The sequence below is a fragment of the Saccostrea echinata genome, unplaced genomic scaffold (assembly GCF_033153115.1).
Source record: "Saccostrea echinata isolate AGI-Se365-2 ecotype Australia unplaced genomic scaffold, CSIRO_AGI_Sech_v1 ptg000012l, whole genome shotgun sequence".
Classification (NCBI taxonomy): domain Eukaryota; kingdom Metazoa; phylum Mollusca; class Bivalvia; order Ostreida; family Ostreidae; genus Saccostrea; species Saccostrea echinata.
Genome location: NW_026889761.1, coordinates 6896380 through 6919458, shown reverse-complemented (window position 1 = coordinate 6919458; position 23079 = coordinate 6896380). Strand labels below are relative to the sequence as shown.

The window sequence follows — 23079 nt, the reverse complement described above, 5'->3', positions numbered from 1 at the left end:
AAAACATAGAGCACAGGCTTCCCTGTCTGAGATTTTCATATACAAGATGTATCTGATACAGACGCAATATATGAACAAAGATATATCTGATACATTGTACTGACTCATAATATATAAAATTTGGTAGGACACGCTTGTGATCTGTGTTTTCTGAACAAAAAAGCTAGTGTGAAATGTACGCGTTCTGGGAACCATGTTTTGGTAAAAAAAAAAAAAAAGAAGGTCTTTGATCCCCAAAGATGAAAATAAAAACTTGTGATTTCTATATATTCTTTCACTTAGAACCAATACTCATTTTGCAATAAGGATGAAAACAGGTTTTTGATTATGAACTATTACTTGTACTTGTTCTCAGAGAATTCCTAAACCAGGGGCCAAAAAGGGGTCTTAACCTCTCTTGTCCTTAACAATCCATCTTTTTTAAGTGAAAACAGAAATATTTAACTTTATATTAAGTATCCTTTAATGACAAGGACATGTACCTCATAATAAACCATAACATAATTTCGTTTTGTTTAATTGCTTTACTTTATTCATATTTATCAGCAGACATATTTGATATGCAAATCATTAATAAATCACAAGTCTCCAGTAAGATTATGCACAAAATGGATGTGTTTCACTTGGAGGTTCTAGAAAGACGAAATCTCTGAAATGAAAATGAAAAGCGATTCATAATTTTACAGTTAAAGTCACATGTACATTTATATTGCACCATGACCTTTGTACATTTATATCGCACCGTGACATGTAGTACGCAGATTTCTTTTCAACACGATATTATGACACAATTTAACTGAAAATATTCTACCGACATTTCTGATCTGAAGGATTTTGTTTTTCAGCTACATGTAAGAAAATTCTCATTCACCAAATGGACATCAATTTCTAGAATCAAACTTTTCTATGAAAAATAACGTATATATACCTTTCAAATGAGAGGAGATTCAGTAAGAAAATAATTTACTATTTAAAACACCTATAAACAATAAATAAGTTCATAAATGACTTTTTACAAGCATGCTGTACTAATATAGATAGTAAATATAAACTTTCAAAATTTTCAACTCCATCCACCCTCTTTTAAAATTACCAAAACAACAAAGCAACCAATAACAGCTGACATTAGTTACACGTAAATAAATTGAGGAAAAAAACCCTCAGGTTAATTTCTTTTTTTAAAATATTAAATTTTACACTTAATAAAATACATAATTGTAATAGGTAATAATACTTTTTAAGAAAATGCATCATATTAGACAAAAACAGGCAACTGAATAACAAAAAACATTCTTACTGTTAACTTAAATAAGACATTCTGACATGAACTACATGAATAAGTACTTCCATATACAGTTGAACTTCAGTATCTCGAACAGGGATATCTTGATACCATGGATATGTCGAAGTGATTGGGAAGTCCTTACCACATTTTTCTTAAGTATTTTACACTCAATATCTCGAACTCTCGGATATTTCAAAGTTTTTTCTCAGTCCCAACAAGTTTGACTGTACATGCATTTATACAGAATGCAATTAAATGTGAAATGAGACATATGTTTATATGGCCGCAGTGAAATACCAAGAAAACAGAAATAATAAACAGATGTGCACAATAACTTTAAAACAAAATATGTTCTCATACAAATTAGACATCTAGTTGCTGCATAATAAGTAGAAATTTTGTTTCTAAAACAATAAGTACACCTCTACTAACACCAAGCACTCAAAATGATATCCACTATTGCACAGAAATAAATTATGCAGTGCCCACTTAAATGATCTAGTCAATGCATGTCTTTTTCAGGAAGTCAAATTTCCTCCACTAAACATGTAAATGGTTATGTACAGTATGACAAAATACTGCTCCCAGCCTAGCCTACCTACAACTTTCTAGCACATCTTTCACATATGTTGATTATTTTCACAACAAATTAACAGATTATAACTACAATATTTAACTTGATTTGGAATTATTTCCCCAATAGTTTTATCTATATTCCCTAAAATGAATATTCACTCCCTCTTGTGAGATCACATCATCTTGGATCGTTCAAGGCTCGCCCTGGACATCATCCCCTGGTAATATTAGGCCTGGATGACTCTAGATCTTATCTGTATCTTCTCCCATTAGTCCCATGGTTTCTGGCATTACATACGAGATGTCATCCCAAGGATGCCTGTATAACCCCTGCTTCAGACGTTTCTGGTCAAGGAAATGGCCTATAATAGAAACACATGTAGCTGAATTAGTACAATAGGTATACAGAAGTACTACAAACACAAAATATGACAATTTTGCTTATAATAAGCCGTATAAAACTAAGTCAAGACTGGAGACCATTCAGACCAACACCTTAAGGTTAAATTTGTGGAAGGGATTCTCACAAAACCTAACGGTAGGGTATGTTGCTAAAGTTGTAAACTTAAAGACATACACAAATCACCAACACAGCAGCATACATGTATAAAAGTATGCATTGTGCGTATATGTAATCATACTTACCAATGAATCCCATGCTACGACCAAGTACAAATAACCCATTGAGGGCCCCTACATCTATCAATTCCCTGGCCTCCTCACCAGTAAAGCATCCACAATTGTTCAGTAGATCAACAAATGCCACTCCAATAAAACCATCTACATTCAGAATTAAGTTTGGTTTCTAGAAAATGAAAAATACAAGACTCATGATCAATGTAATCTTTTTGCAATGAGGATCTAAATATAGCTCTAGATCAAATTGCCTTTCCACTTAGAGGCACAGAATTTAATAAAACACACCAGGTGTATCACTCATAAAGTCTAGTAATTAAGAAATTTAGAAAATGAGTTTCCCAAAATGGGGGGGGGGGAATGATAGTAAAATGGATTCAGCCCCCCTTTCCTATTTGCATGTAATTCCATTTGCATGCATACTGCATGTTAATAATGACAATAATGAATGACACAAAAAAGATCCCTCAATGCTTCCTTTAGTCCACAATTATTTTCATCTTTTACCTTAGAAGTTGTAATTTTCTCTACTTCTATAGCGTAATTCAGCAGAGGTGTAGCAGGGAAGTTCTTCTGGGCATACTCCTTAAGTATCACTACTCTCATGTCTGGATTATTGATCTGAAAAAAAGTTGGGCAAACTGAATATTGTAAGGGAATGATCATTCCTAAACATGTAGGTTTATAGCTGTAACAGGAAAGGAGAAAATATATTTCTGGATTGGGAATTGAACCTTAGATGGACCCCTGCATCACTAGTCAGAGGCCCCTGCATCACTAGTCAGGTGCTCTACCAACTGAGCTATCCAAGCTGATATCAACAGCCCAAACCATTACACAGCATTAGAATGAAATTACAGTTGAACTTCGGTATCTCGAACACTGATATCTCGAATACCATGGATGTGTCGAAGTGACTTGTAAGTCCCAACCACTTATTCTTTAAGTTTTTTACCCTGATATCTTGAATCCCTGGATATCTTTTTCCTTGGTCCCACCAAGTTCGAGATAATGAGGTTTGACTGTATTTGTAACCATACACATACATGTACATATATTTGAGGTGCTTTATCTGAACACCATTAATCCATTCTCATTGCACTCTGAATAATATATTTTGTCACTATGAAGAAACAAATCTTTTCACAGAATCGAGTCAGTAATTCAGATGTCTTAGAAACAATCATGCTCAGGATGAAGCCATTAACACATTGACTCCATGGCGTACGCATCTAGAATTTATTATAATATAATCTCAAGACCTGTATTAAACCCTTTTTTCTCAAAACTCAAATAAAAATATGAAAGTAGGGCTTCAACAGGACTATAGTTAAAATATTACTCCCAAATGTCTTTTCTCTATTTAACATGCTTATCTTACTTACTCATATGATCCTATGACCTATCCTTACTAACTAATTGACCCTGTGACCTATCCTTACTTGCTTATTTGACCATGTGACTTATTCTTCTTGATTTGACCCTATGAACTATCCTTTCTTACTCATTTGACCCTATGAACTATCATTACATACTGATTTGACCCTGTGGCCTATCCTTACAAGCTGCTTTGACCCAATGGCCTATCCTTACTGATTTGACCCTTTGACCTATCCTTTCTTACTGTTTTGACCCTTTGACCTATCTTTACTTACTGATTTGACCCTGTGACCTATCCCCATGATAAGTTTCCCCTCCTTTCTCATTTTGTTGACAAACTCCATTGGTATCATATCACTGGTATAGGCATCAGAGAACTGTTTGGCTGCTGCATCCAGGGCACCTCCAAATCTATCTCCCTGTAGGTAAAATTAGGTATTAAAAATGGAATTTCACACTTTTTAAGTCCATTAAAAAATATCAAAGAATTAATTTTTTTGTCTATGAGGATTTCAACTATCAATTCATTTCTACTTTTGTAAAACTTTATGATAAGTAACTTTAGAACTTTAATTTCCAGTTTGAATCCATTCTATACATCCAGAACATGGTAATTATGGAATTTCTCTTAATCAAATTTAATTAGAAAATGAGCTTACAATGGTGAGAAGACCAGAGGCCAGACAGGAGACCAGGTCTTTGCCAGCTCGAGCACACACAATTGTATTATGTGCCCCTGACACAGCAGGTCCGTGGTCAGCTGTTACCATCAAACACATCTCAATAAATTTTGTAGCATATTTTGGTAACCTGGGAATAAAATTTGGAACAAATATCAGTTAAAAGAAATAGCATCTAATTTAACTGCATTTATAATCACAGATTTCATTCAAATTCAACTTCATAATAATTGTGCACTGAGCAACAAATACATGTAATTCAATAGAAAGTCATTAATTTTGTTTAATGTAAATATATATCCTCTTCATTTCTTTATGTTTAAAATGGGGCTAAAAGTTCTAAAGCACAATTTTGACCAAACTTACTTGTCAAAGATGTATAATCCTTGTAAATAGAGTGCTTTAAATATTCATCTCTGACATGCTAATCCAATCTCTTTTCCTATATACAGATATTTAAACAGAATCTCTCAATACAAACCTTCTCTGAAACCACAGTAAACTAAGCACACCTCCGATACCCATATCTTCTTTAAATATGTCTGTGATTGGTATCCCAGCATACAACAGTTCCTGTCCCCGCTCATCACAGATACTGGTCATAAATGATGCAGGTTTCCTGATCAACCCAAGCTCCTGCAAAACACGAATGCACATAATGTAGTTTGCTTCCTAGACCATTTTTACATATTAAATAAGATTGTGCTTTTCTCTTAAATTTCTTTAAAGGGGAATCCAAAGGTACTTCTCAATGAAACTAACAGTCCTGAATTTACCATTTTAAACATCAATGATAGGACATCTGTCTTAAATTCAAGACACTTGATTCAAATCAAAATTTTGAAATGTTCCAACTCAAATGCAGTACAAATATCTGTCAGTACATGTATGTATATACATAGAGTACACAATTAATGTTAAACAAGAGAGTAACTTACCCTTGCCCATGTGAAGTCCATTGGTACTGTAGGTGGAGGTCTCTCAGGTTCAGGTACAATGGTTCCATTCTCAACCAGCTTGTCATAAACTTCTCTGTCCAAAACAATTATCATAATATAATGTCTTTGTGTACTTAAAATAAAGATGAAGACATGAAAGAGAAGTTAGTTAACAACAGAGAGATTGTGATACAGACCATCAGTGTGTGTTTTAAATTCACTTAGTCAACAAAATATGATCTTTTTTTATCATTTAAAATAACAATGTTCATAAGACTCCATTTTGACACTGACTTACTTGATGAGTGTGCCCAGTTCATCAAAACTTCTGGGAACATAAGCCTTTGCGTCTGTTAAGGCTTGGTTTTTAGCTGAGGCTGTTTCTGCTTCTGCATTAGCACAAGCACCTGCATGGCCAAACTGCACCTACAGTGTAATGAAAAGGAATAAGTATCAAGATACCTCTGTTATCCAATTTCTTTTCATTCTTTTTTTAATACTTTAAATATCCTTGAAGCATAAAATGTAACTTTATTTTAACAGGGATATGAAAATAAACAATATGTAATTAAAAATTACATCAGATGTGAACATTTTGGCACATGTTCCTATACACCAGGCGACCAGAGGTTTGTTTATACGTCCACTCTTCATAGCGCTCACGATGTGATATTCCTCAGTACCGCCCACCTGTTATAAATAATTACATATTAATTATATAAATATACTAATCATATACAATTTAAATATCATGTCATCAATAATAAAAACTTTTATAAAATTTTGCAAATACTTATTTACCAATACTTGGAGAAGGTAAGATCAATTAATGAAGTGAAGATTTTCTCCCTTTGTGTTGTTCATAATGGCCCAGGTGTGAATTAAATAATAAAAGTGACAGAATTACCTCTCCTAGTAATACAATCATTTTGACTTTTGGGTCATCTTGGTATCTTAATATATGGTCCATGAAAGTCGTGCCTGGGTATCTGTCACCTCCAATTGCAATCCCCTCATATACACCATTTGCATTAAGGGAGATGATGTTGTTTAATTCATTGGACATGCCTCCTGATCTAGATACATATGCAACACTGCAAAAAAAAAAAAAAAAAAAAAAAAAAAAAATTAAAAAGGGACAATGAATTAATGAGGCATTTCTAGTGGAAAAAAGAATCATGACAATTTTCCAAAAATGGGCAAGCTTCAGATAAATGCAATTAAAAATTCTGATTGAAAAGACCTATTTAAAGAATATGATTCATAACTATTTTGTAAGGAAGCAATCCTGACTGTTCCTACATGTAGATACTTTTACCTTTACAGCTGGGTTTTTTTCTTCATCATACTTTTCTTACCTCCCAGGTCTGAAGAGCTTAGATGCTAAGATATTGTCCAACATTCCTCCAGTGTTACCAATTTTAAAACATCCAGGTTTCACACCACCTACCTACAACATTATAGATTATTGATCATTTTCACAAATGAGAAGACTAGCTTTTGTTTAGCAGCTATTCTATTTTTTCTAAATCATCATTCAATCTCTCTGGGTACATTCAACATTGTATTGTTACTGTGTTGCCTGCAGACCAGAGTGACACATATACATGTAAGGTCACTTTGCTTCTGTCTGTCCATCTGTCAAACGTTATATCTCAAGAACTGTTAGAGGTAGGAGTTTGATACTTTGGTCATGTATTGAATTTAACAGTTCAGGGCTGTCCCTAAGATGTGAAATAGCAGGGGACATTAAAAAAGTAGAAGGGGGTTTGGGGCTCCTCTCCTAACAGGGGGTAATTAAGGTGGGATACCAGAATAACTGGGGGACTACGTCGTTAACTTACTGTTGCAGGTCCTATAATGAAAACTCCTTTCTCGTCAGCCTCTTTAATGATCTGTCTTGTTAGGTTTTCTGGAATACCCTCAGCAATGATGGCAATAGTATGAATCTAAACAAGAATTTACAAAATATCTCTGCAGTTAATCTTAATTTGATATTCTTATTTCCAACTAAAATGTAAAGTACCTATGTATGGTGCACCTCACCATAATGGTAACCATTACATATTGTATTGATTTTCAACAAAAACAAACTGTGCATGAGCATATCCTTTCTATTTCATTCTACTAGAGCAATTAAGTGATCCAATAAGAATATGGTGTGAAATGCTAATATTTTTTCAATCTTTCCATCACAATACCTGTGGGTATCTCATAGTTTCCATGGTGCTCTCAAAAGCCGACCTTAGTGAAGCAAAGCTGATGAGGACGTCTGCCTGTGGGTGCTTCTTCATTGCATCAGCCATGTTCTTGTACACTATAAAACAGTACCCATCATAATAATTATTATGAAATTTTTAACAATGCAAATAACATGTAACAAGTCATACTTTCAACAACTCAGTATTTTCTCTCTGTATCCCATCTACAAATGTAACATTTTACCTGGAACAAGGATTTCTTTATGTCCCCAGTAAAACTTCTGTTTGTGGTCTCCCCTATAAATGTTCAAAACAAGTTTACATGTATAACTTCTCAAATCATTTAATATCTTAAGTGACTGGAATAATTCCTCCTGACAATTATCCACTTACGTAAATGGATATATCATGGCCACCACAGAAGGGTCTCGTCTGGAGCAGACATAATCAAAATCCAGCATCCCCTGTACTGCTCTCTGCTGCATTCCCCAGACGATGCACTGAGTCTTCTCTGTAAATAAGGGCTGTGTCTTTTCAGACTTTGATGTGACCTTTTGACCTTCATCTTGGACTGTGACCTTGACCTCAGATTTTGATGCTGGTTCATTTACTGATCCTCTTCTGCTAGTTGACGGAGAGGCCTGAAAAGATAAAGGTTTGTCAATTAAATTACATACAGTAAAACACGCTTATAGCAAACATGCTTATAATGAATTGACACTTAAAGTGAAGTGTTTTTCATTCCCTGTGACTTTAAAATATGTTGTAGACTTAATGGATGTAATGAATTATGCTTATTACGAAGCAAAATAGTCCGTCCATGGCAGTTTGTTAAAACTGTGTTTTACTGTATACATATGATGCTAAATGCTTGTAAGTACTTTGAGGATCATATCTGTGAACCACATATTAATCACAAGAATTTTACTTATGCACATTTTCTATATAACTGTGTTATAGATTCATGTTATTGTTGGCTGTATCTGTAATAGTTTATTGTATGAAGGGTGCAAGAAATTTTTTTCTCACAAATAAATCTAGTTTACACATGTAACTGTCTTCAATACAAGTGTAAATATCTACTCAATCAAAACACATCATTCAATAACTTGAAGAACAACAACCGCTTTAACAACTACTTTCTACCAAACCTTTAATTATTACTGGTATAGAGTATTGGATTAAATACGTATAGCTACATGTATAATTATGTATATACAGATGAATTTAGTGAGCCAAAAAAAAGATAGATCTGTATTTAATACCTACATTTACATGTATGTAAAGTGAGAATGTATCAAAATCATTTCATTATTTTAAAAAATTAATAAAGATGTAAAAAGTCCAGAAATATTTATTTGACCATGCAGTACTCAATCTTTCTTTCCTCTCTGCTTAAAAGATTACGAAATAGACCAATTTACTGAACAGTGATTTTTTTTAAAATTCAATTTGCTTAATGTAAAATTTTACACCATTACATATAATTGTTTACATCAATACAGAAAAACAAAAGGCCCATGGGCAATAATTCTAACCTGAATCACCAATAAATATTTAAATATTCAATGTCTTCAACTATAACTTCAACAAAGTTAATTTACTAGAGAATACAGAGTGGCTTGAAATCAAGTTAACAAATTGTTTTATTGCTCTTGCTTAAACTTGTTACTGTGGTCCAAACCATGCTTTGAAAAAATTTAAAATGTTCTTAGCATGAGGATATGTGCTTCAATATTATCATTTTTTATTGTAGCTCTGTTGTTTTTCAGAAGATTCCCTATATAATCCAATGTAAACATTTACTCCTTATATTATATACTTGTCCCTTGTCCCATGGACTATGATTTGAACAAACTCTTATCTACACTTTATGGGGGTGCTTCCATATTAATATGACTATAATTGAAGCCTTGATGTTTTTAAAAAGAAATTTTTCATTCATAATAATCTGTAATTCTATTTTCCTCCTTAGGGGCAATGACTTCACCAAAATTGAATCTAATATACTTGATAAAAAATCTTTCCTGAATTTTTTTTCTTGTCTGACCCAGTGGTTCTCAGAAAAAAAGTATTAAAAAGGTATTAAAAAACCCTACTCTATCTTCCTTATTTCATGACAATGTTCTCTTGAAAAGTGGTTTGGGCCTTAATTTTGAATAAACTTGAATCCCTTCAACCTAGGATGCTTTGTGCAATGTTTCGTTGAATCTGGTCTACATGTAACAGTTTTTGAGAGAAAGTTGAAAATTGAAAAGTTGACAGTGACAGACAGATGGCTAATGGATAAACCTCACTGGAATTTTAGCTCATGTGAGCTAGAAATAAAGCAGAATCTTTCTCGCATTCTTAATGAAATGGGAACAGCACTCAGTGCTCAACATCAAAACTTCTAATTCATTTTTCAAAATTGATTTCATTATTTTTAACATGTCCAAGGTACGAAAACACTGTTCATAACATGCTTTAATGCTTGTCTCCAAAGTTTGTAATATGGAAAAAAAATTGACAAAAAGCTTGAACTATTACTTAGAAGGATTGTTTGAGAACTGGTCCTGTCTATGGATTGGAAGCCATCCAATGGAAATATCAGAAGAAAGAAAAAAGTATACACTATCACAGTATTGCATTTCAGCAATCTAATCACTTGAAGGTCAGAATCACCATTCTGGAAAACTCGTCTTGCAAAAAACACTTGTAAATGCTGCATTTCAAATAATGAAATAAATAAAATGAAAAAGAAATCACAATCTCATGCTCAAAATACAACACCAAACTTTACCCCCAAAGACATCCCCTGCTGACAGTAAAATGAGGGAGCCTGAAATATTACATATAATGGTGAAAGGAACATCAAACTCTGAACACCACACAGTGTATTGTCAAACTGATAGTTATCACACGTACATGTACAATGATTGACATATGAAAGAACAAGAGGCCAAGGGCCTTAATGGTCACCTGAGTTTCACGTTTTTCAGGCTATGACTACTTTTAGCCCACCTGAAACTGGCTTAGACTTATTATATCACAATACAATCATATTACCTGGAGATGCTTCCAATTTAAAAAAAAATGACTAATCATGTCCCTGTTGTTCTTGAGAAAAACAATTCAAAAAAAAAAATATCATTTCATACATTTCCATGTAAACTTTGATCTTCTCGTATGGCCCCATCCTACCCCTAGGGGCCATTAATTGAACATGTTTTAATCTGCAATACCTGAGGATGCTTTCATATTTATATGACTAATCATGGCCCTGTTGTTCTTGAGATGAAAATATTGAAAGATTTCTTCCTTTTTATTTCCTTGTAAACTTTGATCCTCTTCTGTGTCCCCACCCTACCCGGGGGCTATGATTCGAATAAACTTGAATCTACATATGTCAGAAAGCTTTCATAAAAGTTTCAACTTTTCTTGAGAAGAAGATTTTTAAATGACCCCACCTTTTTTTCTCATATCTTGTTTATCTCCCTTTGGAAGGGGCTTCATTTGAAGAGGAAAATACTGGAATTCCCTTCACTCAAGAATATTTTGAGGCAAGTTTGATTGAAATTTGTCTAGCCTTTCTTGAGAAGAAGTTGAAATGTGAAAAGTTTACAGACAACAGACAAAAGCAGACAGCAATAGGTCACCTAATAAATATTGGTACTATTTTAGAATGTTATCAATGCTTTAAAATCTATATAAACTTGCTGATTTTAAAATTAGAATGAATTGATTTAGAATCTGAATGAATTAAATATTAAGTATGCTGTGAACATGCACAATCTGAGGCCACTGATAGATGAAACCTTTATGTGGAAATCTTCATACATGAATGTCTTAATAAGCAAATATAGGTCTGGAATAAAATTGTTCATGCAAACAGACACAGGCAAGTAAAGCAATTCTCCATAGTTTATAAAAATATAATAATATACCAATGTAAACGGTTTTTACTATGTGTACATGTGTAGTATTAAATGACTGCTCTTTTGAAGATTGGTTGAATGCTGGAGTCTTCTCTTTTAAAAGAGTAGGAAAAATGTTAGTAAAATTGTTATGATTTTTTCTGTTGTATTACATACAAGTTAACTACAGCTATACTAATGACAATATCAATATCAAAGTGCTCAATATTACCTGAACAACCTGTAATTAAATATAAAAAAAAAGTTCACTTTTTGTCACATATAATTTTCTATTAAAGAGCAATTTTTAAAGGTTTTTAATGGGCTTTGCTATGCACATATATGCATGTCCTGCTAAATATTGTAAAATGATGCTGTAGAAAATTCTAATTAATAAAAAACACCAAATATAAGTCTAGTCAGAAATTTTCAATTCCTTGCAAAACTAGTGTTAAATACTGGCATGCTCTGATGTTATACAGCAAAATCTTTAAAGCAATATTTTTTAACATACACTTTAGACACCTACCCCTCCTGTTGGCAACAGGAAGTTGGCTGTTGTGTTCATGGGACGTGGTGTTAATGGAATTTCTCTCTTCCCCAGAGCCATGCTGACAATGGCTGTCATATGGGTTTCTGGACCAAATACATGGATGGGAATGCCCAAGGTATTTCCTGTGATAAAAATATAAAACGTTAACAAAATATAATTATTTTAATGAAATGCAACAACAAAACATACACTTATCTGAAAATATGAAAATGACGACAGAAATTGCACGGAGTTCATGAAACTGAATACCAAAATGTTTAAGTTAACAAAGAAAGATTTGAAAACAATTTTTCTTATATGTACCCAGTTCTCTCATGATCCTGAGTCCCTCTTGATAGTTTGGTCCTGCTCTCCTGACATACACACTAACATTGCCTTCTATCAGCTTCTGTTGGTATTCTCTTAGAGCTCTAACAATGCCCTGAAGCAAATACTGAACTTAATATCTAATCACTATTCAAAAACCAATACTTCATGTAAAATATAAAAGCAATTTAAACTCAAAGAAAATGAATGTATCATTGGCTTTTTTTTCTTCTATGAAGCAATAATATTATGAGCACTTGTTCTTTTTCAAGCAGAAATAGCTTAGATTGGTGGGAGGGGGATAAGATACATTGAAGTGGCAAACTTAGAAGCAGTTATAAAGGCATAATATGACTTTGTTTTTGCAATACCTTAAATGTGGCAGCTACGTTTGTGAAGTTAGCTATGCCCCCTCCAATGATGAGGATTTTGCCGTCAGGGTGGATCTCTGATGTCATAAGAGACAGGATGGTCTTGGCATACTCGTAAGTCTGCTGCTCACTCGGTGCTCCGGAGTACTCACCATAATTGGCTAACTCCTTTGCTCCTCCCAAATCACAAATTGTGTCACTGAAAAAAAAAAATCAATAATAATGCACATATATTATAAATCTATTCATCCTAACACTACATTTCCATGTACATGTAACCATAAACCTCCATATAAAGATCCTGTTAATAGACTTACGCATATATGACAGAAGCTCCACCTCCTGCAACCATGGTCCAGATTCGACCAGATTTGTTCAGAACAGTCAGTTTTAAAGATGCTCCACTCTTAGCATCTAGTTCAGCAATGTATGCTTCCTAGAAGAAAAAAAGCAAGATTTCATCTTCTGGCTTCTCGAAGTTGTATTTTTAAAAGAACTGATGTAATCAAGGGAGGAATTGAAATAGATGTACAATTTTGTTTAACTTACTTCAGGGAGAGCATCCCTGCCAAAAGGTGGAGGAAATTCCAGATCTCCCCACAAAGATTTACAGAGGTATTCAGCACACTGGTCAATCTTAGCTGCCAGGTCAAGAATGTAGATTCTTCCTCCAGTGAATACTGTTAGGTAAAAGTAACATTCACTGTACATGTAGTGCCATGATCACCATACCATAATTATACAATATTCAAACTGAATACCAGTAATATTACAAGACCAATTTTATCTTACTATAGATAGTAAGGCTCATCATACAAAATTCATTCATTAAAAGAAAAATATTATCAAAACTTTATCTATCATCTTTTTTTTTTCTTTTGGAGTTAAATTCTTTGAAATGCAAAGAGATTTACTTACCTAATGGGTTAATTTCTAAGTAGGTAAAATATAAGTTTCTGTACTCAGTGAAGAGGGCCTTGATAAACTTTGTCAAGGGTCTGAAAAATTACCAGTGCGTATCAAAATTTTACCATTTTACTAGATACATTGTAAACTACAAGTACTTTATAAAAATATTGTAATTCAAGTTTTCAATATACAATAACAGTAATAGTTTGTGCAAAACTAATTTTAATGATAGTTGTATGAATTTCTGAGAGAATTGAAAGAATAGCATGCATTGACAGGTAGCACTGTTTAAACTTCTGAATAATGCACAACTAAAGGGCAGTAACTTTTACAGTGCATCAAGCTTTAATACGAAGAATTTATCTACTCACTCTTGGGCCACTGTAGGAGCTTTTGACAACAGTTTGGATTTTATATCAGAGTCTGAGAGTTCCCCCAGGACAGGAATCTCTAGTTTTACTGCCTATAATGGTACAGATAATCCTTTTAATTAGTATCTAAACAAATATGACCTGATGAGTGTCTTCAAAATGAAGTATTCAGTATATATAACCAAAATGCATTTTTAAACTAGTAGAAGTTCCACATAGGTTTTTTTTTTTTTTTACAATTAAAATAAATATTTAAATGAATCTGACATAATTTTATTAATATTCTAACTGAGTACATCAAGATGTAATACTACTAATACCTTTGAATCTACATCACCAATGTCTATCCCCCCTTCATGATGAAACAGTATCGTATCACAATGTCTGGAGGAATATATACACAGGTAAAATTCCTCACTCTGAAAACAAAAACCAAATAAACAACAATAAATAAATTCAAATTGAATTTTACCTTTTGTTTAATCAAAAAATTTCCATATCACAAGATGTTTTATATATACATGTACACCATGTACACTGCATACAACAAATAAACATACTGGTATTAGATTTTATAAACTCATTTCTCATCATTCATGGTTGTGACAGAGTTTACAATTTTAATTTATTAATGAATATACATGTATATAGAAATGGTAGAAAAAGTATAGTATGAAATAACTAAGTAATTTTCAACATCCTTGGCATTAAAAATGTTAATTATATACCTGTTCATGTTTCACAAATGGTTCAATCACAAAGTGTTTGAGTTTTCCTTTAGCTGCACCAATCTACAATAATCAAAATAAGACTAGATAATAGCATTTATACGATACCTTATAAATTTAATCTATTTCATCAATTCCTGGCTTTTTCTATCTTTTCAGACTTGTATCTCCCTAGCACTTTTAAACTCATTCAATGCCATACAAGTACATATGGATAAGACCACGGAACATTAACTGGCAAAATTGGAAATATGTGGCTTACATCATTTCCATCTGTTACAGTCAAAATTTAATGATAGACAATGAAATGGGCGGATACAATTCGACACGGACATCCGAGAAAACATTAGATTGAAATTCTAGCTTGAAATTCATTTTCAATCCACCTCAGCTACTCTAGAACGCACGGTGTTACTGATTGACTCAGAAGACATATATAATTTCAATTTCGGAATAGTTTGAAATTTATATAAATCAGAATTTTCTGTCAAATGTTTTTAAAGAAATATAAAGTGTGACAAATATTTGTTTGGTATGTGTATGTGTGTGCTTGGGGGGGGGGGGGGGGGGGGCTGAACGATCCTGGAAGTAAATAAAGTTTTCTTTTAGTTTGGACAACCCCTCCCTGTTTTTTTTTTCAAACATTTTTCAGCGAAGACAAAGCTATAAAAAAAAAAAGCTCTTGTCATCCTAGAAATAAATATACTCTGTCATGTGAAGGCATGATCTGACACCCCCCCCCCCTTTCTAGAACGAAATGGCCGTCCCCTGAAAAATAATCTCTGCCTTCTACTACTTTTACGTGTCCTTAAAATTATAGGCTAAAAAACTCATATAAATATGAATTTCAAACATGTATTTGGGATTTGAAATTATTTGTCATTCACACTTTAGGTTTGAAAACAGCTCAAGTGGATTGAAAATGAATTTCAAACCAGAATTTCAATCCAATGTTTTCTCGGACATCCGTATCGAATTGTACCCGCCCATTTCATTGTCATTTTGACTGTAACAGATGGAAATGATGTTAGCTGCATATTTCCAATTTTGCCAGTTAATGTTCCACGGACTTCTACATGTATAGATATTCATGTACTTAATTGTCATACTAAGGAATGCTTTGCACAAAAATTTTGACAGGAAATTTACTTCAATTTACACATGTGCTTTAAATCATTTTAAAAAAATTTTTTTTTGATGAAAAATGGATGATCAATTTAAACTGCAGTAAATATATTATGTATTTCTTCCTTGCATCACTTTTATCATGTTTCTAACACTCAAATGCCCTTATGGCCATGATGGACAAATCATAAAATATTCAGTATGGTGTGGACAAGAGCTGATTTTTGTTGACTCAGCACATGTACAGGTACACACATCACCTGAACTGACTCCCAGATATTTAAAAAAAACCCAAACACACAGGTAACATTGGGTACCAGGTAAGGTCAGGTTGTATCTAGAGTATGAATCAGTCAAGGCTAAAATCACTCTTTTTGCTTAGATAAGCAATTACTGAAGGTCATTTGAATGTTCTATATGTTTTCAATGACAGTGATATGTAAAATCAAATACCAACCCATGCTTAATAAATAAGTCTTAAAAATGCATACGATGGCAACAAATTTACAACGAACACATAAAACCCGTTATCAACCATCCCTGTTGTTTACTGTAAAGATAAGAAATACAAAGTTTTGCCATTACAACAATCTCAGAGCCTCCATATTGATTTTCCAACAAGAATCTTTTTTATTCTGATACATGCATTCCTTCATTTTGTGGAGCTAATCTTATATTTGGGCTTCAAATCACTTCAGTAAACAGCCCTAATCAAGGCTTTTTTTTTATTAGCCTACCCCCAAAAATCAATCCCTCAACCATTTTCTATGCAACATAGATTTCTGTAACAAATACATCAACATCCTAAGCCTTGTTAAAGTGATCAATCACTTCTAAAATGTGCAGGAATAAAAAAAAATGGAACTGTCTTAATAATTGTCTTGCTTGGGAAGAAATGGACAGAAGTTTTGAATTTGTCAACAAGATGGTCAATGGTTATAGTTTAAAAAAAAATTGTTGTGAAAAATTTAAGGGGAAAAAATGAATATGTAGCATAGTGTTTGACATCACTCCATTCCTGAATCTCTTTAATATCTTGTAAGAAAATTAAAATATACTGGTAAGTTAATACTCTGATTGAGAACTTTTCACCTAATCTAAACAAGTACCTGTATTATTAGCTGTTCTGAAATGGATAAAAACTTGCTTTAATTACTAAAACTTATTAAATATTTCCTAATTATAATATGTAATTTACAATTACTTTTTAATGAAATTTTTTCCAATATAGAGATGCTGTATATGTTCGTAATTTACAAGGTACATTAATTACCTCAAACTCTTTGCCCAGTTTGTTCTTCAGCCATTCCTTCACACCTTCTAGATCCACCCCTGCCTTAATCAGACCTAGTTTTCCACGTCGCTTGATCAGCTGATCTGGTTTAACCACTAATTTCTGACAAATATAAAGGAATAGTAAGGCTTAGAAATTGCATACATACCTGTATTGCTAGTAAAAAGGTTGAATTTAGTATAAAAACTAGATACACTAAATCACATAGCATATTTCATTATAATGCCTTACACGTATCACTGAAATTTCTTTTGGATATATTTACAAGATTTTTTATTATCAATAGAATACATGTATACGGTATGATATATTTTTGTTCATCAAACCATAGATTAAATATAATTAACAAATATGCATAGGAATTCAAAATTGTTTAAAATGTAATTTTTCTTCAGTACATGTAATATGACACCCTATATTACTTCCTTTGAGTACATGTAATATAACAGTCCTATATTACTTCCTTTGAGTACATGTAACATAACAGCCCTATATTACTTTTTTTGAGTACATGTAACATAACTACCCTATATTACTTCTTTTGAGTACATGTAACATAACAGCCCTATATTACTTTCTTTGAGTACATGTAACATAACAGCCCTATATTACGTCCTTTGAGTACATGTAACATAACAGTCCTATATTAAATCCTTTGAGTACATGTAACATAACAGCCCTATATTACTTCTTTTGAGTACATGTAACATAACAGCCCTATATTACTTCCTTTGAGTACTGGTAACATAACAGTCCTATATTACTTCCTTTGAGTACATGTAACATAACAGTCCTATATTGGCCTTACTTCCTTTGAGTACATGTAATATAACAGTCCTATATTACTTCTTTTGAGTACATGTAATATAACAGCCCTATATTACTTCCTTTGAGTACATGTAACATAACAGTCCTATATTGGCCTTACTTCCTTTGAGTACATGTAACATAACAGCCCTATATTACTTCTTTTGAGTACATGTAACATAACAGCCCTATATTACTTCCTTTGAGTACTGGTAACATAACAGTCCTATATTACTTCCTTTGAGTACATGTAACATAACAGCCCTATATTACATCCTTTGAGTACATGTAACATAACAGTCCTATATTAAATCCTTTGAGTACATGTAACATAACAGTCCTATATTACTTCTTTTGAGTACATGTAACATAACAGCCCTATATTACTTCCTTTGAGTACTGGTAACATAACAGTCCTATATTACTTCCTTTGAGTACATGTAACATAACATTCCTATATTACTTCTTTTGAGTACATGTAATATAACAGCCCTATATTACTTCCTTTGAGTACATGTAACATAACAGCCCTATATTACTTCTTTTGAGTACATGTAACATAACAGCCCTATATTACTTCCTTTGAGTACTGGTAACATAACAGTCCTATATTACTTCCTTTGAGTACATGTAACATAACAGCCCTATATTAAATCCTTTGAGTACATGTAACATAACAGTCCTATATTACTTCCTTTGAGTACATGTAACATAACAGTCCTATATTACTTCCTTTGGGTACATGTAATATAACATCCCTATAATACTTCCTGTTCCATGTACCTGTTGACAAAATAATGCTATGTCAGAAAATTTTACTTCACTAACCTCAGTGAGGAGCCAGGGGTTGTTTGTGGTCAATGTGTCCCAGTTTACAGTTTCCGTGACAACAGCATATCTATTTTTCACAGCTTCATCTGTCAAATATTTGTTCAGCAGTTCCTTTCCTTTGACTTCATATATAGCCTTTGCAGACATTGTGGACTGTCAATTCTGCAAAGAGATTTAAATCTTCAGCACATATGTTTATATATACAAAGGTGCTTGTATCGTATTTCCACTGATGACAAAGAACCTCTAAAGTTTTGTTGACGAATTCTCTGAATAATGAACATGCATGCCTATAAATAAAGTACTTCCTCCCTAAGGAAACTGATAAGCGTGGGTATTTACATACCCCTGAAGTAGCAAAAGCACTTCTTCTGTAGATGATTTGTACTGTACGAAACATTCGTAATGTTGAACCATTTACATTGAATATCTTAAAACATGTACAATTAAAAATAATAATAAATATTCTAAAAATAAACATTAATATCCATAAAACTTAAATGGTTATTATAACTACAACAAATTTTAATAACATATGGAAAAGAATCTATAACTGACCTTTTCAAAATAAAAAACCTTAGGTATATTTCTGACACACACCAAACAAATTAAATATATAACAAATATCTGTGCGAGATGTACAACAAAGTCAACAAACTTAAAAGACCATCAGAAATTATTTATGATCAGAATTAAATGACCTTATGACCTGAATATCAAGCAGTTCATGGTCAGACAGATTGTAAAAGACAAGGAGAAACATATCATTTCTTTGGAATATTACATTTAATGTTGCTTAGTACACTGTAATCAGGAGTCAAAGACAGAAATGCATTCAGTATGTCTTACAACATGTACAAAGTAAAGCAATTTTTATTATGAATTTTTCAAGGACTTTACCAACCAATGACTGATTACATTATGAATGATCATAGTGTCTTTTTTTTTCAGTATCAAGGACAATTGAACCCGAGTACATGCATGTACATTTATCTTGACAATTTAGTCTGTATATGCACCCTGTATACCACAATCAAGCTACAAATCATCACAAGAACTTGTGGACAGGACCCTGCCTCTATGATGCAATCTCCCTCCCCCTTAATAATTTTTTATAATAATTTTTTCTTTAATATAATTTTCTTTTTTTTTTCTCTTATCACGTACTTCATCTAAATATTCCTGATGAAGAAAATTATGACAAAGATGCAAATTCAAATTATATTTACTACTCATGACTTGTATTTAGAGACTATAAATATGGGTCATAATTTTGATGTGATTTTTGAACAGGAACATGCAGATGAAGTGGTAAGAGATTAATTAAAATGGTGTAATGAAAAATAAATTTATTAAAATAAATTATAATTTTAAAAATGAGAGAATAGTAGTAGTGATTATATAAGCCCTTACAATGTAAAACTTTCTCTAAATACTCTAGAATTTTTTAAAAAATTTATTTAATTATTTATCAAACTCATTCATTTACTTAATGACATTATACTTAATTTGATAGAACATCCTCATAACTTAATGTAATGGGTATTGATAAATGTTATGCTTAAACCTTGTTTAATCAATTAATCCATATATAGCTCTGGTGGGAGTTTAAGTACAGGCATTCAGAGACATAAAACATAAGAATCAATTTCTGTCTTAAGATAAAACTAAAACTATTTCTATTGAGCAAAGCCAAAATATACACATAACTAATTCAAACAAAGAACTTGGAAAGATGATTTCAATTACCAATTAATGCATGCCAAACCCACTTTAAATTTATTCATTATTTTTCCCTTAATTTCCATCTTTTTAACAAAACATTTTGCAATTAAAAATATGAAGCACTCAATGATGCAATGGAAGATACAATTTATAAGGCAAAACAAATGTAGAGTATTAGCATATATAAGTTCAAATATATATACTTACAAAAAACCAGTAAAATCAATTGAAATCCCTTCTGAACTGCTTCCAATAGAACACAGTTTAGTGACACTATCAGTGTAAAGGATCAAGCCAGCAGGTTCCCAGTGTCTTAGCTGTTTAGCACACTAGCTTATTGATAAAGAATCCCACTTAGAGTTTCAGAGTAGCCCTCTAAGGGGGTATTGATCTAGGATCAAAGTATTGGGAAAATGTTGATGTAACAGGCCCAGTTTAACAATTCCCTATCTCTCCTACCACTACAAACAGTGAAAGTCAGCTGGTTTATTTACTAATGTTCAGTAAGCTGCAAAATTTCAGGGTTATCATGGTAAACATTGAATTTTCAGATGTTGGTCACCATATTATGAACAGCTGCTGGTAGAATTATTGGGTACTATGTATCTGACACCCTGTTAGATTAATATCTCAGTCTTCAACAATGCTGTCAATGTATTGATGTTCTTCAAAGAATAGATTGTGATCAAGTAACTTCAACAGCATATTAAGGAATAGATTATGGTTATGCAAGAATATAAAACACTTGTAGTGAACTGTGAAACAGAACTTCCATTTTCAATAAGATATTGTATATGAACAGGTCATACACTTGTTCTGTTTATTTTAGATCATGGGTTATTTTAATAATAATGTTTGTTTTTTTTGGTTTAAAAAAAAAATTCTTCAGTAATTGGTTGTGAGATAAGAAAAAAAAAAAATAAATGAAGATTTGTAATTTTCCTGAAAGACATTGCTGCAGTCGGCCCATAAGATACAGAATGAAATTTGTCAGGGGTCTCACCACAACGAATTAACACAGGCCCCTGACACTGTGAGGATGGAATGATTAAATACTAATGCATTGTGATAAGGAGGGAGGTTAAACAAGGTTGTAAAACTATGAGGGAGCATGAGCAATGTACAGTAAAACAAGCTTATAGTGAACATGCTTATAATGAATTGATGCTTATAGTGAAGTGATTTTCATTCCCCACGACTTTAAAATATATTGTAAACTTAACGGATATAACAAATTATGCTTATATGTATATATGTATGTATATATCATATATGGCTTATAACAAAGCAAAATCGTTGGCCCCTGGCACTTCTTTATAAGCATTTTATTTATGTACTTGCTTTGACATTTGGACTACTTATTGACATTTTTGCTTCCCTGGCATGCTCTCTTGTTTTATTTCAAAGTTCTCACTTCTTAACTCTATGGGTGAGGTAGAGAATTTTGCAGAGCAGTACCTAGACAGAATAATCTAACTGTGTCTTGATCAGGACAAACCCTCACCATAGTTAGTATAGTATGCGTATTAAGTTGCAATGTAGCAAATTAGAGCGGATCCCTCTGAAACAATTCAAAATAATACAAATGTAGTTGCACTGAAAATAGCTACCAAGTTATATCTAAAAAACCCTTCTGAGCTTAAATATGCCTTTCCCCTAAAAAGTAATCCATCTAAAGATTAAAATTCAACTTATTTTCTCAAAGTTTTTTCTTGCTTCAAATTTATATGCCATGTTGACATTCAGAACGCTCTGAATTATTCAAAGTAATTGTGTAGATAGAATTATCTACCCCTGTTTATTTTGCTACATTGCCAACACAATGAACAATTTCTATCATTAAACTGGATCCTTAGGACAATATCATTTTACATGCAATGATAGAATGTTCTATCCAGGCGGTACCTATTGGTGAACCATATAAAAAGGTAAAACAAAAAATTCATGTGCAAAAAAAATTATGAAATTAAAACTTCTACAAGTTTATAAATAAAATGCATAATTATCAACTTACGTCAAATTATTAAACAAAAGATTCATGTGCAAACTTAACAGAGCTGCTTAACAAATCAGACTTCCAAAAAGGAATTCAAAGGTAAAGAGAAGGTAATATTGCAATACATTAAAATATTTCATGATTAATTTTGCGAACTTTAGTCAAAGACACGTTTGAAACAGACTGCGGCATATATCCTGTCGCATGGACATGTGCTGCATGCAGTGACTACGGTGGAAAAACGTGCCGTGTCTAACCAGATAAGCTCTGCCCTTCTCAATAATTATTTAAATTTCAATTAGTAATAAGAAGCAGATACAAGAAAACGACTCTCTCCTTACCATGCAGAAGTGAGATGACAAAAGAGGAATGTTAAAAGGTTGCAACTCAATGCAAGATGAAGATCATCCGAGTATCGAATGATCCATGTCACCTTACCGGAAGTTTACAATTTTCGGTACAGACCCCGAG

At 32.6% G+C, this 23079-nt stretch overlaps 1 protein-coding gene across 3 annotated transcripts; it reads right to left on the bottom strand.

Moving 5' to 3' along the window:
* Nucleotides 1-501: 501 nt before the first annotated feature.
* LOC133185257 (ATP-citrate synthase-like) lies at nt 502-23026 on the bottom strand. Of its 3 annotated transcripts, XM_061320368.1 has the most exons (28): nt 22950-23026; nt 18885-19049; nt 17229-17351; nt 14831-14893; nt 14423-14521; nt 14103-14194; nt 13741-13820; nt 13372-13502; nt 13140-13258; nt 12823-13021; nt 12449-12566; nt 12122-12267; nt 10479-10517; nt 8090-8337; nt 7941-7993; nt 7697-7812; nt 7340-7444; nt 6854-6945; nt 6403-6589; nt 6075-6185; nt 5794-5921; nt 5496-5589; nt 5039-5193; nt 4537-4687; nt 4153-4296; nt 3005-3118; nt 2507-2666; nt 502-2223 (listed from the first exon to the last, which is right to left on the bottom strand). In XM_061320368.1, exons 2-28 carry the CDS (start codon nt 19032-19034, stop codon nt 2105-2107), a joined length of 3336 nt encoding a protein of 1111 aa, XP_061176352.1. In that variant the 5' UTR covers nt 19035-19049; nt 22950-23026; the 3' UTR covers nt 502-2104. The 3 variants fall into 3 exon arrangements, with proteins under 3 accessions (XP_061176352.1, XP_061176353.1, XP_061176354.1); XM_061320369.1 differs by lacking the exon at nt 22950-23026 and having other exon boundaries at nt 18885-19064; XM_061320370.1 differs by lacking the exon at nt 10479-10517 and having other exon boundaries at nt 503-2223; nt 22950-23025.
* Nucleotides 23027-23079: the final 53 nt, after the last annotated feature.